Source organism: Lutjanus erythropterus, chromosome 15 (genome assembly GCF_056507025.1).
Source record: "Lutjanus erythropterus isolate fLutEry1 chromosome 15, fLutEry1.hap2, whole genome shotgun sequence".
Lineage (NCBI taxonomy): Eukaryota > Metazoa > Chordata > Actinopteri > Lutjaniformes > Lutjanidae > Lutjanus > Lutjanus erythropterus.
Genome location: NC_139331.1, coordinates 2,677,023 through 2,700,247, shown reverse-complemented (window position 1 = coordinate 2,700,247; position 23,225 = coordinate 2,677,023). Strand labels below are relative to the sequence as shown.

The following is a 23,225-nucleotide window of genomic DNA, read 5'->3' as shown; positions in this document are numbered from 1 at the left end:
TTTCATGAGATGAAGTATACAATGTGTCTTTGTCTACCCCAATATTTTTACTTAAATGTTTTTTCTTAGTTATAACAGCATGATATTCAAAATCATGTACATGTGCATAGTATCACTCTTGCTCCAGCTGTCCACTGCTGTGACTGGTTTCAGTCTGATGTCATCTTTTTCTGGTATCTTGTCCAGGGCAGAAATCTTGAGATTCTAAATGGTTTGTAGTGGGTGCTCTTTGTGTCTTGAAAAATCTTACTATGTTCTGAAATCCCAGAAACCCAATCTGTCTATTCCTTATAGTCCTTAGGTCCTGGACATGCCATCAAACCTGCTGCACCTTCCTCTTTTCATCTTTTTTATTTATAAGATGTTCTGATTGTGTAAGAGGGTCCTTACAACTTATATCTTACATTGTAAGTGTGTTCCTGTAAACCCGGGTTGGGCAATCACTTTTCATGGGCGGCCACGTGAGAAATTGATCAGGCTGCAGTGGGCCACACACAAATGATATGAGGTCCTAATAGTGGCTGAATCTCTAATAATGGAATGGTCAGAAGGGCTCTATAGAGGGCACTTTTACTGTTGGCCACAATGTTGAATTGTGGGTTAATATTTTGTTGGCAATGTCCAAAATTTGATGTTTTCCAATGTACCATGCATGTTGCATACAGGTTGCAACAACAGCAGCAAAAGTAAGTCAAAAATAACGGTCTGATAATGGTTTACTGGTGAGCAAAATACTATTGACTGTCTCTGCTAGATTTTCAATTTTTGCCCTTGCAGGCCACATGAAACCTTTCGGTGGACCGCATCAGGCCCTCTGGCCACATTTTGCCCAGGTCTGCTGTAAACTATGGTGTTTCTACTTCGGTCAAACTTCCCCTCAATGCAGATCTCTAGAAATGCCAGCTCCATTCAGATGAATAAACATCAACACAGACAACAAAGGGCTGACTTAACAGTATTCGATCTTTGGTACGATTGGATTGAAGTAGTTGGGGTGGTCAACAGCACATCTAAAGATTAAAGCCTTTGTACTCGTGAATGGTCACACTTGAAAACAGGGAAATGGTGAAAAGCCTGTTGTCGTAGAGTGGGGGGTAAGACATGATGAATCGCACAAATGGAAATAATAATAAGATAATAATAAGAATTCCTGACAGACTCTAGTCAAGTTTTATCTATATAGCCCCAAAATCACAAATCACAGTTTGTCTCGGGGGACTGACAATCTGTACAGTGTACAACACCCTCTGTCCTTTGACTCGCTTCAGAAAGGAAAAAAATGAAGAGAATTGAGAAAGAGCCGCAACAATAACTGGTAAATAGCCTGCATTTATGTAGCACTTTTCTAGTCCTACAACCACTCAAAGCGCTTTACAACACATCACATTCGTACTCTAATGGCAGAGGCTGCAATGCAAGGTGACTCTGCTCTGAAACTAACCATTCACTCACACACCGAGGGCGATGCCTTCGGGAGCAATTTGGGGTTCAGTATCTTGCTCAAGGACACTTCGACATGCAGACTCAGGGGAGGCGGGGATTGAGCAGCTGATCTTCCATTTAGTAGTCAACCCTGTGCTACCACTGAGCCACAGCTGTTCAGTAGATGTCGTGTGTACAGAACAGTCAAATCACATTAAATACAAATTTTGATGACAAATTTTCTGATCCATACAACCTTCTCTCCACCTTGGAGACCTGAATGATGACAGGCCACACAAGGAAGGAAAGAAAGACAGAGAGAGTTAGAAGGACAGGAGAAGAGACACTCACAGCTTGGAGACACATGGAAACAAAAACAGAGGGTTAGAGAGATGCAGCAGTCGTTAGAAAGTTCAGAGTTTTATTCTTGTCAGCAGCACAAACATGGACTACTAGAGTTAAGAGATTCATTTAGAGCGAGACCAACCCAGTAAAAGGATAATATCTGAGGCGAAGCTTGAACCAATCTGAGAATGAGTGCTAGTTGAAAGTTAAATGAGTTTTAAGTTTGGATTGAAAGGCCTCCACAGAGTTGTCTGAACAGGAAGCCGATGATGTGAGGGTAAGATTGGTGTGATCAAATTTTCTGGTTCTAGTTAAAATTCTGGCTGTAGCATTCTGAACCATTTGAAAGCTTTTAGTACTGACGCACAGCAGACCAGGCAACAAAACATTGCAATAATCAAGTCTGGATAAAATAAAGTCATGAATTAAGACCTCTGCATCCAATTTTAGCCATGTTGCATAACAAGGCGATCTTGGTTTCTTCTCAAAAGTGAGGGAAGGATCAAATGTAACATTAAGATTCTTGACTGTTAGACTGAGAAATCACATGAATTACTGTGGCTTGGTCAAACTGGTGTCTCTGTCAACTCCTTCCGCATTCCTAGTAATAGCCCCAGTTGTTTGCACAAAAAGAAGTTTAAATCTACTTTATCACCTCTGTTCACCTGGCCAAGCACCGTGGGAAGCTGGCATGCTTGTCAGGTAGTTTGGTTTCAGAAACCCTGTGGAGTTTCCTTGTAAAGAAACATAATTGGCAGTATTCTTGCACAAGATACCAAGAAAATCTCTGGTAAAGCTCTTGTAGTCAAAATCCCCACATGGTTACCTTTAAAACATTTACAGACACAGTCTCCTCAAATCAGAAACATTTGAGAGTTGGTTTCAGCCACTGTTCAACAGTCCAGAGGCACTTTGTTTTCATGATGCCTTAAATATGTATATACTGTTGCCACACCATATCGTGTAACATGATCATGCTTAATGAGCTAACACTGGAACGTGGGGCCGCCAGGGTTAGTCTATTTATTCTACACCCACAGTGTAATCATCTCTAGATAGTCTTATTAAGTAGTTCTGGGTTTAGTGGCTTGCCAAAGGACACTTGTACTTCCAGACTAATTATCTGTACTTTGATAAACTGCCTAGAAGACAGCTGAGCTCTGCTTGAGTACTTTCTGCTTTCTTAGAAAGTTCCAGAGGTACAAACTGTTAGAAATGCTGTGAGGATGCAATCTGAAGAAGAAAATGATAGTAATCCAAAAAAAAAAAAAAAAAGGCAGATGGGGGAGTATGCAAATACTTCTTTGTGTTCCATTTGACCAGCAAAAACTAGTAATTAATCCAGAAAGTTCAATTCTTTTTGTGTGAAAGAATATGTAGTTTGGTGAGCTGCATAGTTTCTCCAATACTTAATGTGATTACATGTAATAAAACTTTTATGTTTTCACCAGAGGGAGCCTTTTTTTATGATGCAAGATCCTTATCAGCACATCAAAGAATAGCTTCTATGAAACGACTCTTTTAAATGAAGTGCTGGAAACGTGTTTGTCAAATTAATCTTGCTAATGCTACTTTTAGTAATAGCAGGCATGGACTTTTTTTTTAGACTGTAAAAGTATGCAAGTTGTTTCACAAGCAGCGGGGGGTTGTGAGTCTTCTCTCAGCCTGTTGGGTATTTATTCAGAATGCAGTGATAAAACTATTCTTCTCTCCACCTTCCTCACTCCATCCTTCCCGCATGGTGTTTCAGTTTCAGAAATACTAAAATTCAGCCAGGGATAATTCCAGTTTATTACAATGTTTGTTGTTTAGTTTTTATTTTGTAGTTATTTTTATCAGTAATATTAACACTGCATCACCACGTAATTACTGAAATCCTCTGAACCCTAGATTCTCAAACTGTGGTACAAACAAGATCCCTCTAGTAGTATATGGAAGAATGTCTGCAATATTTTTTATAAATTAATTGCTTTTAAAAACATATATAATACTATAAAATTTTGAATGAAAATGTAATTTAAAATAAGGTTTGTCTTTCCTGAATGTTTTTGTTTCAATATCAGCCTGCTACATAGTATCGATCATTCATGTAGCGCGTATACATCATCTACGATTACTGGTAGGTACGAGCTTAATTGCAAGGCAAGATAAGAAGCGAAGGGGTAAAAAGAAGAGATTGAAAATAAAATAATAAATAAATAAAATATTAGGACAAGAAGTGTAGATCAGGAGGATAATATTTCAGTCAGCTGTGTTAAAAGCAAAGTGGATGAAAGGAAACCAATCACAACTTAATGCAGTGTCCATGGCACCTGATAGCACCGAACAGTGAAAAACATTAAGGTGGTACATGTATAGGTCAATATTTTGGGGTGGTACATGGTGTAGAAAGTTTGAGAAACACTGCTCTGAACTAAAGAACCAAGGATGGATGAATGGATGGAAAACAACCCATGTTAGCATTTTAGCATTAGCATTTGGCACCCGTGTAGACCTTTTTCACAGCAGACATTTTGGCATGTCATAGCAGGAATATCCAATGTGTTACTAATAACATTAACAGTGGCTTTGTTCTATTTATATTATATTATGTTCCATAAAGCTGTTATAGTGGTGACTGCTCTAATCTACAACCTTGTGCAGAACTCATGTCCCCAGATCCTGTCTCTGTTGTCCTGTCTGCTGAAGCACATGTTGAAACTCCAAGTTGGCTTTTGCCCAGATACTCCTTCAACCTCTTGGTAGTCTCTATCAACAGATAACTGCATATGTATGCAGAATTTGTAGCAAAGAGACAAGGCTTTGGTATTGGAAGCATTATGGTTTGCTTTTGTAGTAACTCCATTCTCATGTCTCAAGTTATTTGTCAGACTATAAACAATGAATGGTGCACAAAAGAGACATTCTTTGCCTGAACTTTCATTATTCAGATGGCCACTGATTACACTGGAAGCTGTGAAACATTGCCTGTAACCCTCAGAGGCAAAATTGTCATCAGACAATAGATGATGGGTTCTGAGATTGTTAACCTTCGTTGTCATGGTTTAAAGAATAACCACAAAAGACAACCACGGTCATCGTAGGAAGATACCAACATTGTCCTGCACATTGTCTTTAGTCAAAAAGTTACACACACTGTTGACCTGTCCAATGAACCAAACATTCTCCTTGGAAAGTTTTGTGACTACTTTCTTCTTTGCTCCTTGTCATGATAACTACAGTTTGCATTTGGAATGTGTACAAACTACTAATGCTGTCTTTTCATTTATATCTTTGCAAACATGGTAGGACTGTAGCTCTTTAATTATGAAACAGACAGACTATATAGAGAAGTCTGTAACTTTACATTAGACTGTGGGTGCCATTCATATCTGAACTAATACAGTACCTGCTTCAGACCCCTCCCTCTCTTCCTGTCTCCTCCCAAACCCATCCTTATCTCCAGGGCATAGTCAGAGAACACTTGTGTGTTTTGGTGGAAGCATGTGTGATATCCTTCATGTTATGTTGTTGTACTCACTACCACAATGCTTGCATACTGTAATATTTCCATATAAATAGTATCTAAATCACCTACTATTGGTTTCATACTTAAGTTTCATATGAGGTGACCAAATTTCTGGAATAAAAGCCAGAGATATTTCCAGTCCAGTGGTCAATATATCATACAAATATCCAATGTTATTTTCTATTCATAAAAAAGAGAGACAATTCCAGTTTCATTGTCACTCTTCACGCTTTATTCCCCTAATTTGTCCTTCTCATTCCTCTCCATTCTTCAATAAGAGATAGTAGATAAAATACTTTAGTTAAAAGATCCCCATTGCATGCCTCATTTTTGAATTTTATTTCAAAATTTATCTCCCTCACTCTATCCAGTTTTCGTCCTGTCCCTCCACTCCACTCTATCTGACTTGAAATAACATTTGTTATCGCATAAAGTACTATTTCACTTTGTGGTCTGTTTTTACATGCAGCAAAAAAAGGGACTTTTCTGGGGACAGCTACAGTCATGGACAGGCCACCAAAAACGGTGACTGTTCCCGGAAAATGGGGACATGTGGTCACTCTTAGTTGTTGTTCAGCATGCTAAATAACATGTTGGTGAAGAATTGCGGACACAGTCAGTGATGTTGAGTAGCACTGGTGTAAAAATGCTAATCTAATGTTCACTAACAGAGTGAAAGCCCAGTTATCTCCAACAACAACTTATCTAACAAGCTAATTAACTAAAAAGTCCTATCATCCATGGATCCATCATCCACTTCATGCTGGTTACAGCTGTGCTAACATTAGCTGTGGCTGCTGCAGGGGACTTGGCTTTTAAGCTATCAAACATGTTGCTCTCTTCAGCTTTTAGATATATTATATATTGTGTTGGAGCAGGTGTTTCCTCGGGTCAAATGTGCTGTCATAGACAGCTTTACATAATAAATCTTGCAGTCTTGTCCAAGCCAAGTTTGGAAATGTTCAACCAAACTTGCGGCTGCTTTCGGCTCGCCGTCGCTCTCACGGCTCACTGTGACTTAAATAAGCTGCAGGTGGAATATCACTCTGTCTTAGAGTGATCAGATGAGAATAGGAGAAATTCAGGACAGGGAAAGATTTTAGAAAGGTTAAAATGTGTAGAATAATTGAAAGTAACATTAAACTGTAACTTTTTATTTATATTCTAAAGATCAGTTACAGATTCTGAGGATGACCTGAAGACATTGTCTTGGCACCAGTGACAGACGTGTTGCTGTCATTTTAAACATCTTTTCAGCAGATGAGATTGTCATTAAGCTGTAGGAGCAAAAAACATTTTTTAGATATTTTCATCACAAACCCAGTGCAATCTCTGTCATCTGGTTTAAACTGGTTGAATGCCATCAATAATCTGTTATCAGTGCAATAAACAAGTGAAGAAACATCAATAATACTCTGACATATTTTAATAATTAAAAGCAGGAGTTGATTAGAATATTTTCATGGATTCAGAGTAAAAACAAGACTATTGATCCACTAATTCATGTGGAGTAGTTGATAATTGCCTGAAATGATTCTCTTTATTCTGGTGACAGCAGCAGCTTGTTGCACAAGTCTCCTTTATGTTATTAATTATTCATTTCAGTTAATCAGCACTCCAAAATACACAAGACATTCAGTGAAGCAGGCTTCAGTATCACTGTTTCACCAAGTTCCTCTTCTCAGCACTTGTCTTTAAGTCTCAAGTCTCGTAGCACACAGGCAGCCCTTGTTTTAGCATGTTTATGTTATTTTTTACTATAAGTGTTCATTTTCAGGTCAAAGAGGACAGGATTTGGGATTTGGGACAATGACTTGAAATTTGGGATTACCTGAACTCTCTCTTTCTCTCTATCCTCTCTAAACCAGATGCGCTGTCAGGTCTGAAATTTGGCACCAAGTTCGGTACCAAACCCCAACCATTTTACCTTTTAAATTTGTTTTCTCTTCAGAATATGTTTGACTAACCTCAGGGTTTGTTAACTACTTAAACTGGGTATACACAGTGCAATTTTGGGCTTTCCAGGATGAAAGATGACAAACGTGAAAGAAACATGGCGATCTCCAGACTTCAAATTGTACATTGGCTTTTGGGGGAGCCCTATTTTCCTCTTTGCACTGCTACTACATACCCATGTACACATGGAAGTGTGCAGCAGCACAGTCAATTGCAGGGTTACTGCAAAAAACATTACTAACATTACTACATAACTAGTGTTCCTACTACAGACAGTTAATACTGTCAATAACATTTCATAGCTGCTAAACAACAAAAACATAAGGCTACTGTTTCAAACTCTAAGAATGGACCTAATCATATAAAAATGAAAGAAACAAAAAAAATCACAAAATCAGCAGTAGGACACAGGCAATGGTTTGCTACTTCTCATATTCACACCTTCAAGACATATTTTCTTTGTTATTATGCAAATAAATAAATACAAAGAACACCACATCACATTGTAAAACAAATACAGCTTAACATTTGTTAACATTTGTTCAACATTGTTTAGTAAACTTTTAGCTTTTTAACCACAGAGAAATAAAGTGACTTTTACAGCCTCATATCAAGTATCAAAATCATCATTTAATATTTATTTAATAAGAGAATCAACATGTTTTTACTGTTATTATATATTTCAGGAATCTTAACGTAAAGAAAATAAAATAGAACTTAAAAATGGATGACGTTTTAGAGCTCCCCTAAATGTCTCAAAGTAGGCTTTCAAACCACAGCAGTATATTTGGTTGTGGCTCCAAAAGGATGGTCCTGTGAGAGAGGTTCAAAGACAGTCTTGTGACTAAAGATCTAGGTACTAAAGCCTGACCTTCTCACAATGTGACTACTGCTACGACATATGTCTAATAAACAACCAAGATGAATGCACAAACATATGTTTGTGAATGCTATTTTTGCCTAGTTAAGCATACAACAAATACTCTCTGGCTGACTCACCAGATGCACGCTGCAGGTATGAGTCCTACCATTGGTTGCTTGCCTCAAGCGTCATTGCAGCACCTGCTATGTACTTTTTCAAAGTCCCCAGGAGGCAAGAACAACCTCCAAGCTGTAACCTAAATGCTGAAAATGGCAACTTAGCACCTGGGACGCTAATGGTAAAAGTGTAAACAAGCTAACAGCTGTTAACTTTTCTTCTGCAGTGATGTAGTCACTTTAACACCAGAGCTCGCCTACAGAGGTGTAAATGTTCCACCAAAATAAGTTTCCCCTCAAAACTGTTTTGCAGCAGCACTATCATTGCATCCTGAGCTTAGCTCCGCCCAACATGACTGTGACTGGTTTAAAAAATGCAAACAAGGCAGAATGTTTTTTCCTCTATAGCAAAATGTGCATGCATGGAGCCAGACTACTCACAATGTGACTGGGGCTACGACCTACGTCTTCTAAGCAACCTATAATGCACAAACATATGTTTATGTATGCTACTTTAGCATACTACAAATACTTAATGTTACCTCAAGCTCTCTGTGCAAAATTGGCGTCCCAAGTTGGCGTCTCTTCCCTCACCACAAGGGTCCACATTCTCCTCCTCCTCCTCTACTTTGAATTTTTTCTATACGCATAAACAGCACCATTGTGAGGGCTCGCTTCCTGTGCAGATGGATGATGCATGCTGATGACATTTTCTTGTATTCTGACTTGTGTTGTAGCCCAGGATTCAGTAGGTGTGATCATGGTATAGTTTATATACATCAAACTTTATGTTGTACCCAAGTTTATCAGATCCATGTTGCCCAGCGTGGCTAACTAACTTATAAGATTGCTGAAATCTCACAGTCTGTAGAGGCTCTTCACAATGTTGCTGCGTTGCCCAGTCTTACCAATCAACCTGGTGTCTACAGTGACTTCACAACCAACAGAAATGATGGCTGGGAAAATAAGTTGTAAAAAGTTCCAGCTTGCATGAGCACCAGGGGGAGTTTACAATGGAGAGAGACTGACAGTTTGAGCAAAAAAGAGAGACAGGCAGGCAGGCAAGGAGAAAGAGAGACCCAGAAATCAACACTGCATCAGAGAGTGTGAAAAAATGTGTTATCTCCTTTTGACTCACATTGTGTGCCAGCCACAGGGAATCCTGCTCTCTCTCTTCTCGTCTGTTTCATCCAAGTACAACGTTGCTGTTAATAATTAGAGAGGAGGTGTAAGACGCCGCCGATTCACCAGCAGAACAATCTGTTGCACACAGAGCTGTCTCATTTTAATAATTAAAATGAATCTACTCTCGTGCATATTTGCATAAATTAAATGAATATTTGTTCTGCAAGGCTTGGCAAACACATTCCCGTCACCGCAATGTGTAAGCATGGTCATGATTGGCAGAGTCTGTTGTCCTACAGGAGCTGTAATCTGCACAATGCGGCAGTGATAGCAGCGAACAGCACGGGTCCACTGCCTCATGTATGACCCCATCATGTGATTTACTGGATTTCCCCACAGTGCAGTCACTCTTTTACGTGATTAAAGTGCTCCATAGTCCTCCAGGGCTCCTCAGCCGGGGGGATGTGACCCTGCAGCCCCCGATCACCTGGGTTAGCCGTGGACGCCATCTCCAGCTCCACCTCTGGCCCTTTTTGAGGCAAGAAGAAATGAACTGAAACACTATGTAATTCTTATCGATTGCAGTGTGCTTTGACTTCAAACTTGATCATCTCACATCTCATAATTGGTATTTCTGCACTAAATAACAAAAGCTTAATTTGTGGAGAAAATCTGAATGAAGTGGCCTGCAGATCAACTTTTCTTGTGCACATTTTTAGATGAGGATCTTTTGTATTTGGTTCTTCAAGTCCAACAGTGGTGAGGACCAGCATCTTAAGTGAAATGTCAGTGTCAGAATGACTTTTACAAGTATGCTTTTACGCTATTTAATGTGCTGCGGCTGACCAGCTAGTTAGCTAGCTAGTCTACAGATTTTCTCCAATGGATGTTTGCTTGTTCACTTGTTTGATTAGCTACAGTGCAGGACAAGATGTGCTACTTTTTGAAGTTGAAGTAGTACATAAACAAACATAAACTCTGCAAGCCTGGACAGAGAAGGTTGTTTGGATGGGGATGGGTATGAGTGGGTAATTCTCAGTTGCTGAAATTATAAGCATAAAAGAAACAGCTATGCAAACATTATAGAATGGCTTCCGCCCACATTCGCCCGTTCTGCACAGAGAAGCATGTTTCAGCCTTTAGATACAAGTAAGACAGACTTATTAGCATATTATTAGGGTTGACTTCAAAGTGTGTGGCTCTTTTGTTGTGTCTCAGGCTGTACTTATGTGATTTGACTTCTGTAGTTACGTAGATGATGCAGTCCCTCATCTAGTTAGATGGTGAATGAAAAGCATTGTGACTCACTGTTGCAAAGATAGGGGCCACCATCTTGAAACCAGAGAATTTTGAACTGAATTTTTCTTAAAGGAGAACACATGGCATGACATAATTTACAGAGCATTTAATAAACTACAGAATTGTGACCAGTGTGTTGAGGTAGACGTACAGAAGACTTGGTGTCCTATCTGATCTAAAGCTCTTGATTCAAAACGAAAGGTGCAGGGGTTTTAATTTATTCAAGGCATATACAAGTCCACCTTTGCCATCTTACACCATGTGTGCACAGGGGGTACACCTTATCTGCTGCGCTCAAGTGCTTTGATTAATTCATGGGGTATTTTGGGATGTAACATGCAATAGACCAACCAGAAAGTTAGCTCTCATTGCCTTGAAGAAGCAAGTGTAATCAGAGTGCACATGTTGGCAGGGAAACACTGAAAGCACTGGTTATTCAGACAAAGCTATTGGCTGAAATTCCCACTACACACATGACTGTGAGTGGAGGAAAATTGTGCAAAATTGTGCAAAATTACGCACATGTTATCCAATGGGTAGACAACCAGCTCTCCAGTTTGGGTCAGGTCAGTCTCATGGTCAGATTTAACATCTTGTTCATTTTGAATGATATAGATAATAATTGTGTAATCAATGTTTTTCTGGATTCCAATACACACAGACACACACAGATACAAACACTATAGCTGCTCCAGCTGTCATGTTGACTGATCTGTTAAAGACAGTCTGACAGCTGTGATCCCATCTCGTGTGCACTTTGCAAGTTTATTGAGATTTATTAGATGTCATGATTAGAATAATAATTCCTTATTACTTATTAGTGAGATTAACCTTAGAGACACACGCTGTTTTAACATAAATCAGGGGTGTTTTCTGATTGTGGAGACATGCATGTGCACCTCAGCCAAGCACAAGACTCACATGCGCACGCACTGTTTATTTCAATATACAGTATACACTTTATTGCCAATAGAAAATATGTTCAAAGGGTTCTGTACTGATCCACGCTCCAGTGTGGGAAAAAAACTGTGTGTGTCTCAGCCAAATGCTCCGTTTGCTATCTTGTACAGATGGACCTATGCCACAGACTTTGCACATTGACCAGGTTTTAGCTGGTCTAAGGTGCACCGTGCACAAAATACTAAATGTACCTGGTCACGCCTTCATTTTTCGACCTCCTGCCCATGGGCACATGACTCAGGACGGGTGCAAGTTCATTTACTATCTCGCAGATGTGGCAAAAATGACAACTGCACTGGTGTAAGATAGCAATGCTACTTGTGTCACCCACACCATCCAACAGCCATGCTAATAGCTCTGTGAGGCTGTACCATTTATGTATAATAAGACCTGGATACGGCATGTTGGGACCAAGATATGTAGTGACTGTGACATTTTAGGCTGGAGAAATATTTTCTCGCTAACCATGCGTTTACATACGTGTAGCGTTAATTTCTGAGGGCGTGTACAACTAACGCTTCAGATTGATGCAGGATTTGTGAGGCAGACGTCAGACAATTGCACAAGTCCCTCCAATCCGAGTCGCAAGCAAGTATCAAGTAATTTGGTCCAAGTCTCAAGCAAGTCCCAAGTTTTTTTGTCATGGGCGAGTCAAGTCAAGTCAAGTCACAAGGTTATGTCGAGTCAAGTCAAGTCACAAGGTTATGTCGAGTCAAGTCGAGTCAAGTCACAAGGTTGTCAAGTCAAGTTGAGTCAAGTCACAAGGCTGTTGAGTCAAGTCAAGTCAAGTCGCAGATTATGTCAAGTCAAGTCTCTCACTATTGTTCCTCATCCAAAAAAGAGCATGCAGTCTAGTCTGCATGGATTAAAGCATAAAGCTGTTAATTTGATCTATTCTTACATTACATGTTTGATCATTTAGATTAAGGTAGATGGAGAAAGGCTACATTCCTGGGCCCAGGTTGGAGGGTGCAGGGGGGTGCCAGGACCATAGATAACCGAGTTGCAAGTCGTCAAATTTGCGACTCGAGTCGACTCGAGTCCGAGTCCCTATGACTCAAGTCCAATTGTCTGCAATTTATTTATCTCTGAAATGATACAAATTATATTCTGTGTTTTGCCAGATGAGAAATAAAAATGATTTTCTTTTATGCAACTCACACCACCATTTACTTACTTTACCTTACTGTATTCTGCAATATATTATAAGACAAATAACTTTCCTGTCTAACTTACTGCAATAGTGGACAAATAAAGCTGATGATATGATTTTATTGAATCTCTAAAACCACACAGAGTTACCTGGAGCTGTTTTATATGATTGAACTCTGTACCATAAAGCTGCATGGTAACGATCCTGAAATCTGGCATCTCTGATCAGATGGACCAGAGATCAACCGGGAAGTAAAAATGGAACAATGAAACTATCAGGAGAATATTTTCCACAGCACTTAATGTGGATTGTGGTGGTTCTACCTTTTTTTCTTTACATTTAATAAATAATTTGAAGAGTCTGCTCACTAAAATTGAAATACTAGATGGATGGAATGAAGCCGATCGGGCCACACATAACATCGACCAAGTCATCCATCACAGAGAAAATACTAAGCTTTTTTATACTTTAAACTCACTGAACTCCTCCCATCTGGCATTTAGGAAGCCCCCAAAAACAAACTGAAACATGTTTGCAAATACTGTTTGGTTCACTTCAACAACTGAGAAGGATCAACTGTTTCTCCTTCATCTTTCCTCTTCGCCTCTCGGCTCTGAAGGCTGAACTGAGTGGCACTTCCGTCCTACGTTACTTTTTTTTTTAAATTCAAGCTGTTTTTTCTTGACTAATTAAACTGAATTTTAATTCCTGCCTGTGAGCTCATTATTTATATACTGAGGTGTCCAAAATAAGTCTACACAATATTTCAAATGTACTTTTTGATGCTTTGAGCGCCACAAGCCGAGAGCCATAGAGATTATATTATCTCTACGGCAGATACCTCCAAAACTCTGCAACTCACACCAAAACTATTTAGATGGATGAATAGCACTAAAGGCCTGAGTAAAAGGTGGCGTCCCCACCCAGGTCATCACCATAAGTCATCACATCAGTGATCTAGGACATTGGCTATCGTATGAAAACTTCTCCTTGAAGTACCATATAGTTTGCACACGTGCTCAGTTTGACAAAGTGATTAAAGCAATTCCCATATCAGTCAAACTGTTAGTTCAAAACATAGATAGGCAGTCATGTGTGAATCTTTTAACTGAGTGAAATTCAAATAAATTGATATGGAATGCTTGAATAATGTACTGTTCCCAATTAATCTCACAGAAACTCTGTCACCCAACTGTTTTCAGACTGAGACATTTGAAAATGGAGAACCAAATATATCACTTACCCTATCAGCCCTAAAACCAAAGAAATCCATTTTTAAAACTCTCAACAATATTTATTCATCCAATGAAATGCTAAGAAAGAGATTTAACATTGATCACAATAATTGTTTCTTTTGTTATACTGAAATTGAAACCACAGGTTGTCCACAGGTCAATGTCTATACTGTATGACATTCTGGGAGGACTTGCAGGACTTGCTACCATCCAAAATCCCACTACATGTTCCTCTCACAAGAGAAACTATTGTGTTTGGTATTGATCTCAAGGACACTAAAGGTCACTTGATATTAAACAGCCTTACACTACTGGCATTTTTTTAATCTACACATCTAAATGGAGGAAAATTAAACCCCACTTCTCAGTTACTTAAAGGGACTTTATGGCCAATCATCTGAGTGCCTTAAAATTAATGGAAGAAAAATAATCCAAGTCTCTCCTCAAAACTTATGAAGAACTGAAAGTTTTTTATGACCCCTAGATCGACTTAATGCATTTTTCCTTTTCACAATTTTGTTTTTCTGTTTTTTTAGTTTATTTTTTTACTACTTATTGCTCTGCATTATAATATCAATGTTAAATTGCTTTTCTATACCATGCCTTGTATGTTATTCCTCTATAATGTTTTTCTATGCCATGTTGTAATTGTTTTGTTACAAATAAAGTTTTAAAAAATTCAGTCAGCCATCTTTGAAAAAAAAAAAAAAAAAAAAAAAATGGTATCCCATAGCAACAACAAGATCAAAGAACTGTGTTCTGATGATGTCATCAAGTCACTTCTGGAATGTTGTGCTATAAAAGGCTTCTCAGAATCAAACCTGCATCAGACACGATTTTCACTGTCGAGTATTCAGACACGAATTTCATCGTCACAAGTTAGGAAAGAGGTTTTACAAGTTCAAACACGAGTTACAATGGAAACGACACAAAGTCAGAGAAAGCAGAGGAGGCAGAGGAGAAACAACGCTGAGATCCATCAGCAGACTCATCAAGTCAAGGATTTCGCCACCAGACGCCTTGATTTCTACCTCCATTCCCTGGAGGAGGAAATAAGGTGCGAGCTTAAGGACAGCGAGGCAAGGCTGACCAGGGGTCGATCTGAGCAGAGGCTCCACTTGGACATCCATGTGGACTCGCTGACCGCTCTCATCGATCAGCTCCAGGACAAGCAAGAGGACAACAAGAGCAAAGAGCAGATGCAGAGTGAAATATGTAGACTGCAAGCCCTGCTAGACGCGGCTCCAGCCAAACATAACCGCTCTGAACAGGAAGATACTGAGACTCTGAAATTACGTTTCAGGAAAATCTGCTTCATGCTGCGGACAGCTCAGAGCGACCTTGAGCAGAAGACATCCTACACCAAAGAACTTGAAGTCAAGTTGGAGGCTATGACCAAAAAGAACGAGGACCTTCAAAGTGAAGTCGAGGCCATGAAGTTACAGGTCCGTGTTGAGAAACAGCTGCGTGCCGTGGCTGAAACCAACATGGAGACGACAACTCATGGCCTTAAGTTGCAGCTTTTTCAAAAGGACACCACGGAGTTTGAGGCTCGCACAAAGGCTGAACAGCTGGAGGCCAAACTTGTGTTTGAGCGGGATCAAGCTCATAAGCTGCAAGGAAAGCTGAACAAAATGGAGGAGAGTCTTGCTAAACAGAAGGAGGATGCAAAAAAGACACTGGAACGAGTCAAGGCTTCCCATCAAGCCCAGCTGGAGGAACAAAAAGCAGAGACCAGGAAGATTTCTTCTGCCCTGAAAAAGGCAGAGGATCTGCTGGAGACTCAGCGTCGCAGCTGGCAGCAGAAGGTGGAAGAAACAGAAAAATCAAAGACTTTCTTTGGGGCTCAACTTGAAGAGCAGAAACAAGAAAACAAAACTCTTGCAGATGCTCTGCAGAAGGTTGAGCAGCAGCTGGAAACTCATCATAACAAGTGGCAGAAGGAAAAATCATCCCTCCTTCAGGCCACAGAAGACCTCAGGAAGACTCTCCAGGAAAAGGAGCAGGAGTGGAAGAAGAAAGAGTTCTCCCTGAACTCCCAGCTGACAGCTCTAGAGAGTCAGCTAGCCAAGAAGAAAAAGAAGAAGAAGTGGTACCGTGTACTCATGTGTGGCGTCTGAAGATCATCTACAGCCCACACACAGACTTCCAGCTCAGGGACAGGGACTTACACAAACACAGGTATTTGTGAGTATTAATCAGTTTTAACCCCCAAACAGCACTTTGAAAACGGCTGTTTGAGGGTCAAGACTTTACGTTCGTGCAGCACGGTGGTCAGCACTGCCCCCCTCACAGCAGAAAGATCCTGAGTCTTAAACCCACTTGGATCAGGGTCTTTCTGCATGGAGTTCAGATGTTTTCCCCGTGATTACGTGGGTTTCCTCCAGGAGCTCTGGTTTCCCCACGCTAAAAACAAAAAGAAAGAAAATTGCACATACTCACATATATACTCCCAGCCGTCCGTGAAGAGGGGGATCTCTCTTTGAATTGCCTTTCCCGAGGTTTCTTCCCCTGTGTCTTAAGAACTCTTCGTGGGGAGTTTTTCCTCGTCTTCTTGGAGAGCTTGGGCTGAGCGCCTCTTCCTGAGCTGGATCTGCAAGACACATTTAAACACCATCAGCCACATGAATGAACATCACTTTTGTACATCAAAAAAATAAAAAAAAATAAAATAAAATAATGTCATGTTTCTTGGTCATTTGTTTTTTAGAATTTAAAGTTGCACTGTGTGTCACATTTGATATTAAATGGTTTGTTTGATGAATAAATCAGGGACAAACAGTGATCGGTCAGTTTTGTTGACTAGATCTCAAAGATGCTCATCAGCACATGGTCAGTTACAGTTCTGAACAGTTCTGTACACACATACATGCTAAAAGATCTGCCATAACACCCGAAAAAGGTTGCTTGATTGCAGAAAACAATGGTTTGAACAATGGTGGTTTGGTTGTGACATTAAATTTACACCCTGATTTAAAAAAAATACTACATGTACTTTAAAATGATGGGACCTTACACTGCTTTGGTAGTGACATGAGAATGTGAGACTTTTTTTCACATACAGCCTCATGATTTTAAATAAAATATATGTTGTTGAAATAAGAGTTTATGGTTTGGGAAAGCTGCCTCCCAACTGAAACTACATTTTGTCTGGTTTATATATTAGGCTAAAAGGTCCTATATTGTTACACAGCCTAAATGCATTTATTTCTGATTTAAAGAACTTAAATACTTAATATGTTCTCGAGAACACAGGTCAACATAATATAAGATGATCTGGAAATGACAGTAAAACTGGTCACGGCCATTCATTTATGCACATATTAACTTTTACCAAAATGTGTTGATAAGGCCTATTGTGGATTGTTTCTTGATGGTTTATCTTTTTAAAACGTGGATCCTAAGGAACAAAGTTTGGGAAACACTGCTATGTAAGGGATCCTGCAGGGTTCTGCATCACACTGTCATGATTTATTTCACAATAACGACCTGCTCACTGTACATTATCCTGCTTGATAAATGGTTATTCACAAAAAAAATTTAAAAAAATTGACACAAAATATTCATTTCAAAGTGATTTTGGTAATTTAACAGTGACTCTATTTTTCCTGCAGAGTCTATGATTAGAACTGTATCCATAGCAACAGTCTGTTTTTCATAACAACGGTCTGTTAGTCTTAGCAACGGTCTGCTATACAGAAATAACACATACATTGTGTCCATGTAGTCCACATGTGTCTAGAGATGAAACAGTACAAACATTTCATATTAGAATGAAAGAATTAAAATTCTTTATTTTAAACATGTAAAAAAAATGAAAGAAAAAGAAATAAAACAATAGAAATGAATAAAAACAAACAAACAAATAGAGTTCAATAAACCTATACAGAAAACTCAACAGGCAAATATGGTTCTGCATAGAACCCCAAGTTAGGGTTCTGGGTGGGACCATTATTCCCAAGAAGGGGTCCCCCTATTAGACCCTCTAGTTGGGGCTCTGGGTGAAACCTTTCATGGATGGTTCTCGGTATAACCCTTTATGTCGGGTTATTTGAAGAACTCTCCGATAGGTTTCCAAGTAGAACCTTTATAAAAGGTTTCACCAGGAGGCAAAAAGAGTTCTCCTATGAGGCCAAGCTGAAGAACCATTTATGGTTCTTGTTAGCACTTTTATTTCTAAGACCTGCTCTTGTTACATTTAAACAATACTGCACTTAATGCATTAACCCAGCGGTCACCCTGAGTGATGAGTGTGACCCCTAGGGTGTCTTCAGTTACTGCGGGAAGCCTCCAAATTTTTGTTTGATCTATTTATTCCAAAAATATATTACTTGAAATTATGTTTGAAAATACACATCATCATTTTTATGAATGCATACAAATGTTATATCTAAGGCTGAAGAGACATTTTACAAACACAGATACTGTTGTAACATGCAGCTTACTTTCACATACAGTCAGTCTTGGATCACCTTTAACATTACAATTTAAGACATCATGCTCATGTGAAAGCATAGTTAAAAGCAAACGTATTCTGCCTTAGTGTGTATAAATAAACTTGTGAGTGCTCTCTGGAGGTCCTACTATGTAATGGAGACACTGTTTCTACACAACCACAAACATATCTTAGGCATTTCTGTGTTCCTTTTTTTTTTAACTTATTGCCTGACTTATATGCTGAAACTGATATTTCTTTGATAAGCCAATAGTAGCTGCTTGTATTGGCCCGAACATTTATCTGCCAGACTCACATGCTGTTTGTGCCTCTATAGCATGTCTCTTTTGGTGCATTCTTTGCACAGTGCACAGTGTTTGCAGTGCCATCAGGACGCCCATTTTTAGCATCACTGACCGCAGAGGGAATTGACCTGCGAACCTTTGCAGCGCTCGTGCTTCACTCCTCCTTGCAGTAAAGACTGAACTCTCAGAACACAAGAACATCTACTATCATTATCCAAACCTGGAGGAAACCTCATCCTGAGAGACAGTTATTTGAGGACACTGGTTTTCATGTGAAGGTTTAGCACAGCGGCGGTCACTGTTTTCATAACTGTTTTCTGACTTTCAAATAAAAAACTCCTCTGTTCTGAAAGTGTCCACGCACTCAGTGGGCTGGTTTTAATTAACTGAGGAGAGGAAGAATTTTACACTGATGAGTTGTTTTATTCTCATCCATGGGTATATTTTAACTTAGAAAGCAGTCTCCCGACTGGATGCCAGGCACTGCATCCCATTTGTCATGCAAACTAGAAAGTGGATGAGCCTTTCCCCGGGCTAGGAGCTGAGAATCAGTCAGTGGGTTTGTTCAGACATTTCCATGGTGTGATGGTTTGTAATTCAAAATGTGTGGAGGCAGGACATTTTTCATTTAAGTTTCTGCTCTATGTACTCCTCTCCAAAGTTCTTTTTTCTTTGTAGATGAGATTTTAAAACAGTGATTGTCCATTGGCTTTAGTCTGAATATTACTCTCTGTATTCCAGATACTGGATCTGCGTGTGTGCATAAAGAGTATCCAGGTGCAAATTACCACCTCTGGCAGTCATGAGGAATAGAGGGTATGTACTGACATCTCTTATTCACACAGTGACACGCCTCTCCCTCCTGCTGAGCAGCTACACAAACTCACTTCTGCCGATAGGAGCAGTGCAATACAGAGAGATAACAAAACCAATGATTAAAAAAATTATAGGCCATTACAATCCAGAGTAATCTGTATAATGTACCAGATGGTCAGCACACTGTGGATACTGAACATTAAGTTTAATAACATGTTCATGTAGCTTGACACCAAGGAAGAAACAACAACATAAAATAAATTGTGTAAAATATTTTTGCTGAATATTGAGTTTTTGCTCATGGGAATTTTCGCACCCCCCAAAAAGCATCATAGACGACAGGCCACTTTTAGGATCTTCAGAAATATAACTCAGACTTACTAATATTTCTCACTATGACTCTGCTGTGAAATGAAAAAATTGAACATTTTCCATCTTAAAAAGTTGATGCCTGCAATAAAAAAAAATTAATCACTAAGAGGTCGGCCCATTACAAGGTTTAATAGTCAAGAGTTTGATCTTTTTAAATATATTTTCCAGTAAAAATCCCCACCACCACCAAAACTTACTAATACCAACATTTTATTCTTTAAGGATTTATACATGAATATATGTAATGTATGAAATGTTTTGGTTTCTAAACTTGCTCTGTGACAGAAAACAGCCTTGTCCCAGACAAGAATTCATGACATTAAACTTTTTAAAAATGTGCTAAAAAGCCCTCCAAATCTAAAACTTGTTTTAAAATTGATTTTTTTATGAAAATTTTGCTAGTCCAAGGACCCCTGTCTCACTTCCTGGTTTAAAAAAGGCAGGATTTCTGCTCAAGCACTGGTAAACCTTCTATTTTTAGACAAATTAATTAAATAATATTTCTATCAGATGTATCTCAACCATAAGATGTCAACTCTGTATTCCTTCTAAATGAAAGTTAAATAATAATTCCAGTTTTAAAATGTGTATTTTGATTAACATTTAGAGAACTCTGAGACACTTTAAAAAATAAAATGGCTGTTCACTATGACTCTGCTGTGAAATGAAAAAACAGAACATTTTTCATCTGAAAAAGTTGATGCCTGCAATAAAAAAATTAATCACTAAGAGGTGACCCATTACAAGGATTAATAGTCAAGAGTTTGATCTTTTTAAATATATTTTCCAGTAAAAATCAAAAATTGTCCCTATTCTCAATAATTGAAGGGCACACGCAGATGCCATATTTGTCATTACTGCTTACTTGAAAAATGGGGAAAAAGTGAAAAATGGGTGGTTTTAGTGCCTCAGGCAGTCACCCAAAGTAATATGGACGTTTCCATATTTCCTGCTGAAAAATTAAGTGTTTGATTGATGGTGTGCCAAATTTCAAGTGCTCTAACATCTTCAGAATCCAAGAAATGGTAAGTATGGCAAGCCAAGGCTGCAATTTGGTGATGTGGACTCCACCATGAAAATGTGTGCAAAAAGGGTTTATGGGTGGGAATTTTGTGTAACTTTGAAAGTTCCCTCCATGTGGCCTCCATGTTTAAATTGAAAAAGATATGAGGCTTATTATGCCCAATCAACTACCCATGTGTAGAAACTGATATACCTCATTGACATTAATGTGGCTTTTTAGCGCTTCCTTTTGCAAACAAATAAATGTATAATCAGTTCAGAATTGCATTATTTTCCTTTTTATTTGTAGTAAAGCATTCATCTCCACCACACTTGCCATATTATTATGGCACCATGATGTGTTTGATTAAACATTATGTTGCAGTTAAACATGAGTTGTGATACATTCCACAATCCCTGCCTATCTGAATAAAAATGGAGAATTTTACATTTTAAAATAATCATATTTAAATCTGTGGTTTTTCTCTCATTGTAAACAGAATATATTTGGGTTGTTGACAGCTGGTTGGACGTCACACTGTGCAAAATCGAGATGGGTGACTTTCTGACATTTTGTAGACTTAACAATTGAACAATTTAGCAATTAACAGAGTGATCAAAAAGTAGTTAATTGTAGTCAATATGATGACAAACTAGAGGAAAAAAAAACAAGAAAAAAGTGTGTTTTGTAAGGCGTTGGGCCACCACATGCTGCCAGAACAGCTTCAGCACACCTTGGCGTTGATTCTACAAGTCTCTGCAGCTCAGCCGGAGGGATGGAACACCATTCTTACAAAAGATATTCCCACATTTGGTGTTTTGATGGTGGTAGTGGGTCCAAACCATCCCATAGGAGTTCACATTGACTGAATAGCTCTCTATTGACTCTCCAGACATTCTACATCTCTGTAGACCAGTGTCTCTGGTTTTTGCACCACTGAACTCAAATGTACATTCATCTTTGTAAGACGAGTTTATGCACTGTGAAATATCCCTCTCTGTGTAATTGTTGACGGACTGTTCTTGCTGAAACAGTCTGATCACATCCTACATTGACATTCATATTTGCCTGAGGATAAGTTGCTCTGGTTTTCCTTACAAAATCGCACTAATTTCAACCACAACTTCCAACCCTGTTTACAAGTGTCTTTCCCATAGATCTACATACAGATATCACTGTTGCTGTTGAAACACCCGCCTGTGTTAGTTGTGCTTGTGACTGAAGCCATCCGTGCCTCAACAATGAACCCTCTTTCAAAGTCACTGACATCTTTTCTGGCTGCCATCTTGATATGTCATCAGAATCAGCTGAGCCTGTTCAGCCACAGAGCATGATTGGATGTTAATTGCTTAATTGCACCATCCAGTGCACCTGTGTGGAAGCATCACTGTTCTCACGTCTGCAGGTTTGTTCTAGAATTTGTTCCTCATCTGTACATCCTGATACACCAACACCAACAGTTTGACTGCATAGGTCATAACTGACCAACAGTCAGAGCAGTCTGTTTTATCAGACAAACAATTTCTCTAATTGTTAATTCACAATATAATACATCAAAATGCTATAATTTACACACATTTGGTGCCAAATTTAAAGGTATAATCCAGTGATTGAGAAGTGTACTTTCTAACACAAGTTTCCTGTTGTACTGGGGTGGGCAATATGACCTAAAAGGTACATCACAGTATTTTTTTTTTCCTGCAGTGACAGTGTTATATCATGGTATTACACAAATAATACATGATATATGCTCAAAACATGCTTCTATCAAGTGTTTATTTGCTTCAAATAAGAATAAAAATGAAGTATAGCCGTTTTGTGAGGAGCAGTCTGCCCCATAATGTAGGTTAATTAGTGCATGTAATGGGATTCATTCTTAAACAAGGCCTGGATTAGGCATCTCAGCTGCATTTATTTGGCAGAAGTATATAAGTATAATAGTCAGTGTAGCAAAAGGCAGGTCTATCAGTACATGATGTCCCACATCAACCTACTACTCTTGTTATTTATCAGGCTTCAAATTAGGCTTTATGCCTTCAGCAGTAAACTGTGGCGAAATGCACCTCTCTCAGAGCAGTGAAGATCAAAATCTTCCTAAGGATCTCTCTGAAAACTTACATCAAGTGAGTGAGAACTCTTTTATAGCTTTGATTTTTAACTTTGTGATCACGTATTAGGCTGACTGTATCTGATATGTGCAGTGCTGCCTTCTGCTGGACTCACGCACCAGTAGGCTCTGAACACAGACAGAATATGGAATCTGTCTCACCTTCATAGAATGTCTTTGAAAACACCATATAACTTGCTTTATTG

General features: G+C 39.0%; 2 protein-coding genes across 3 annotated transcripts in view; both read left to right on the top strand.

Annotated features, from left to right (window-relative positions):
* LOC146313873 (heparan sulfate glucosamine 3-O-sulfotransferase 5) overlaps nt 1-23,225 on the top strand; it is a 153,021-nt gene that overhangs the window by 62,752 nt on the left and 67,044 nt on the right. The window contains exon 2 of one of the 2 annotated variants that reach the window (XM_084737259.1): nt 19,463-19,537. The exons of the other annotated variant lie outside the window; for it this stretch is intronic. The gene's annotated coding sequence lies outside the window, so the exon portion shown is untranslated. The remainder of the gene's footprint in view (nt 1-19,462; nt 19,538-23,225) is intronic. 2 annotated transcript variants of the gene reach the window in all.
* Nucleotides 14,899-16,101, top strand: LOC146313874 (uncharacterized). Its single transcript, XM_084738192.1, has one exon. The coding sequence runs from the start codon at nt 14,899-14,901 to the stop codon at nt 16,099-16,101; it is 1,203 nt and encodes a 400-aa protein (XP_084594318.1).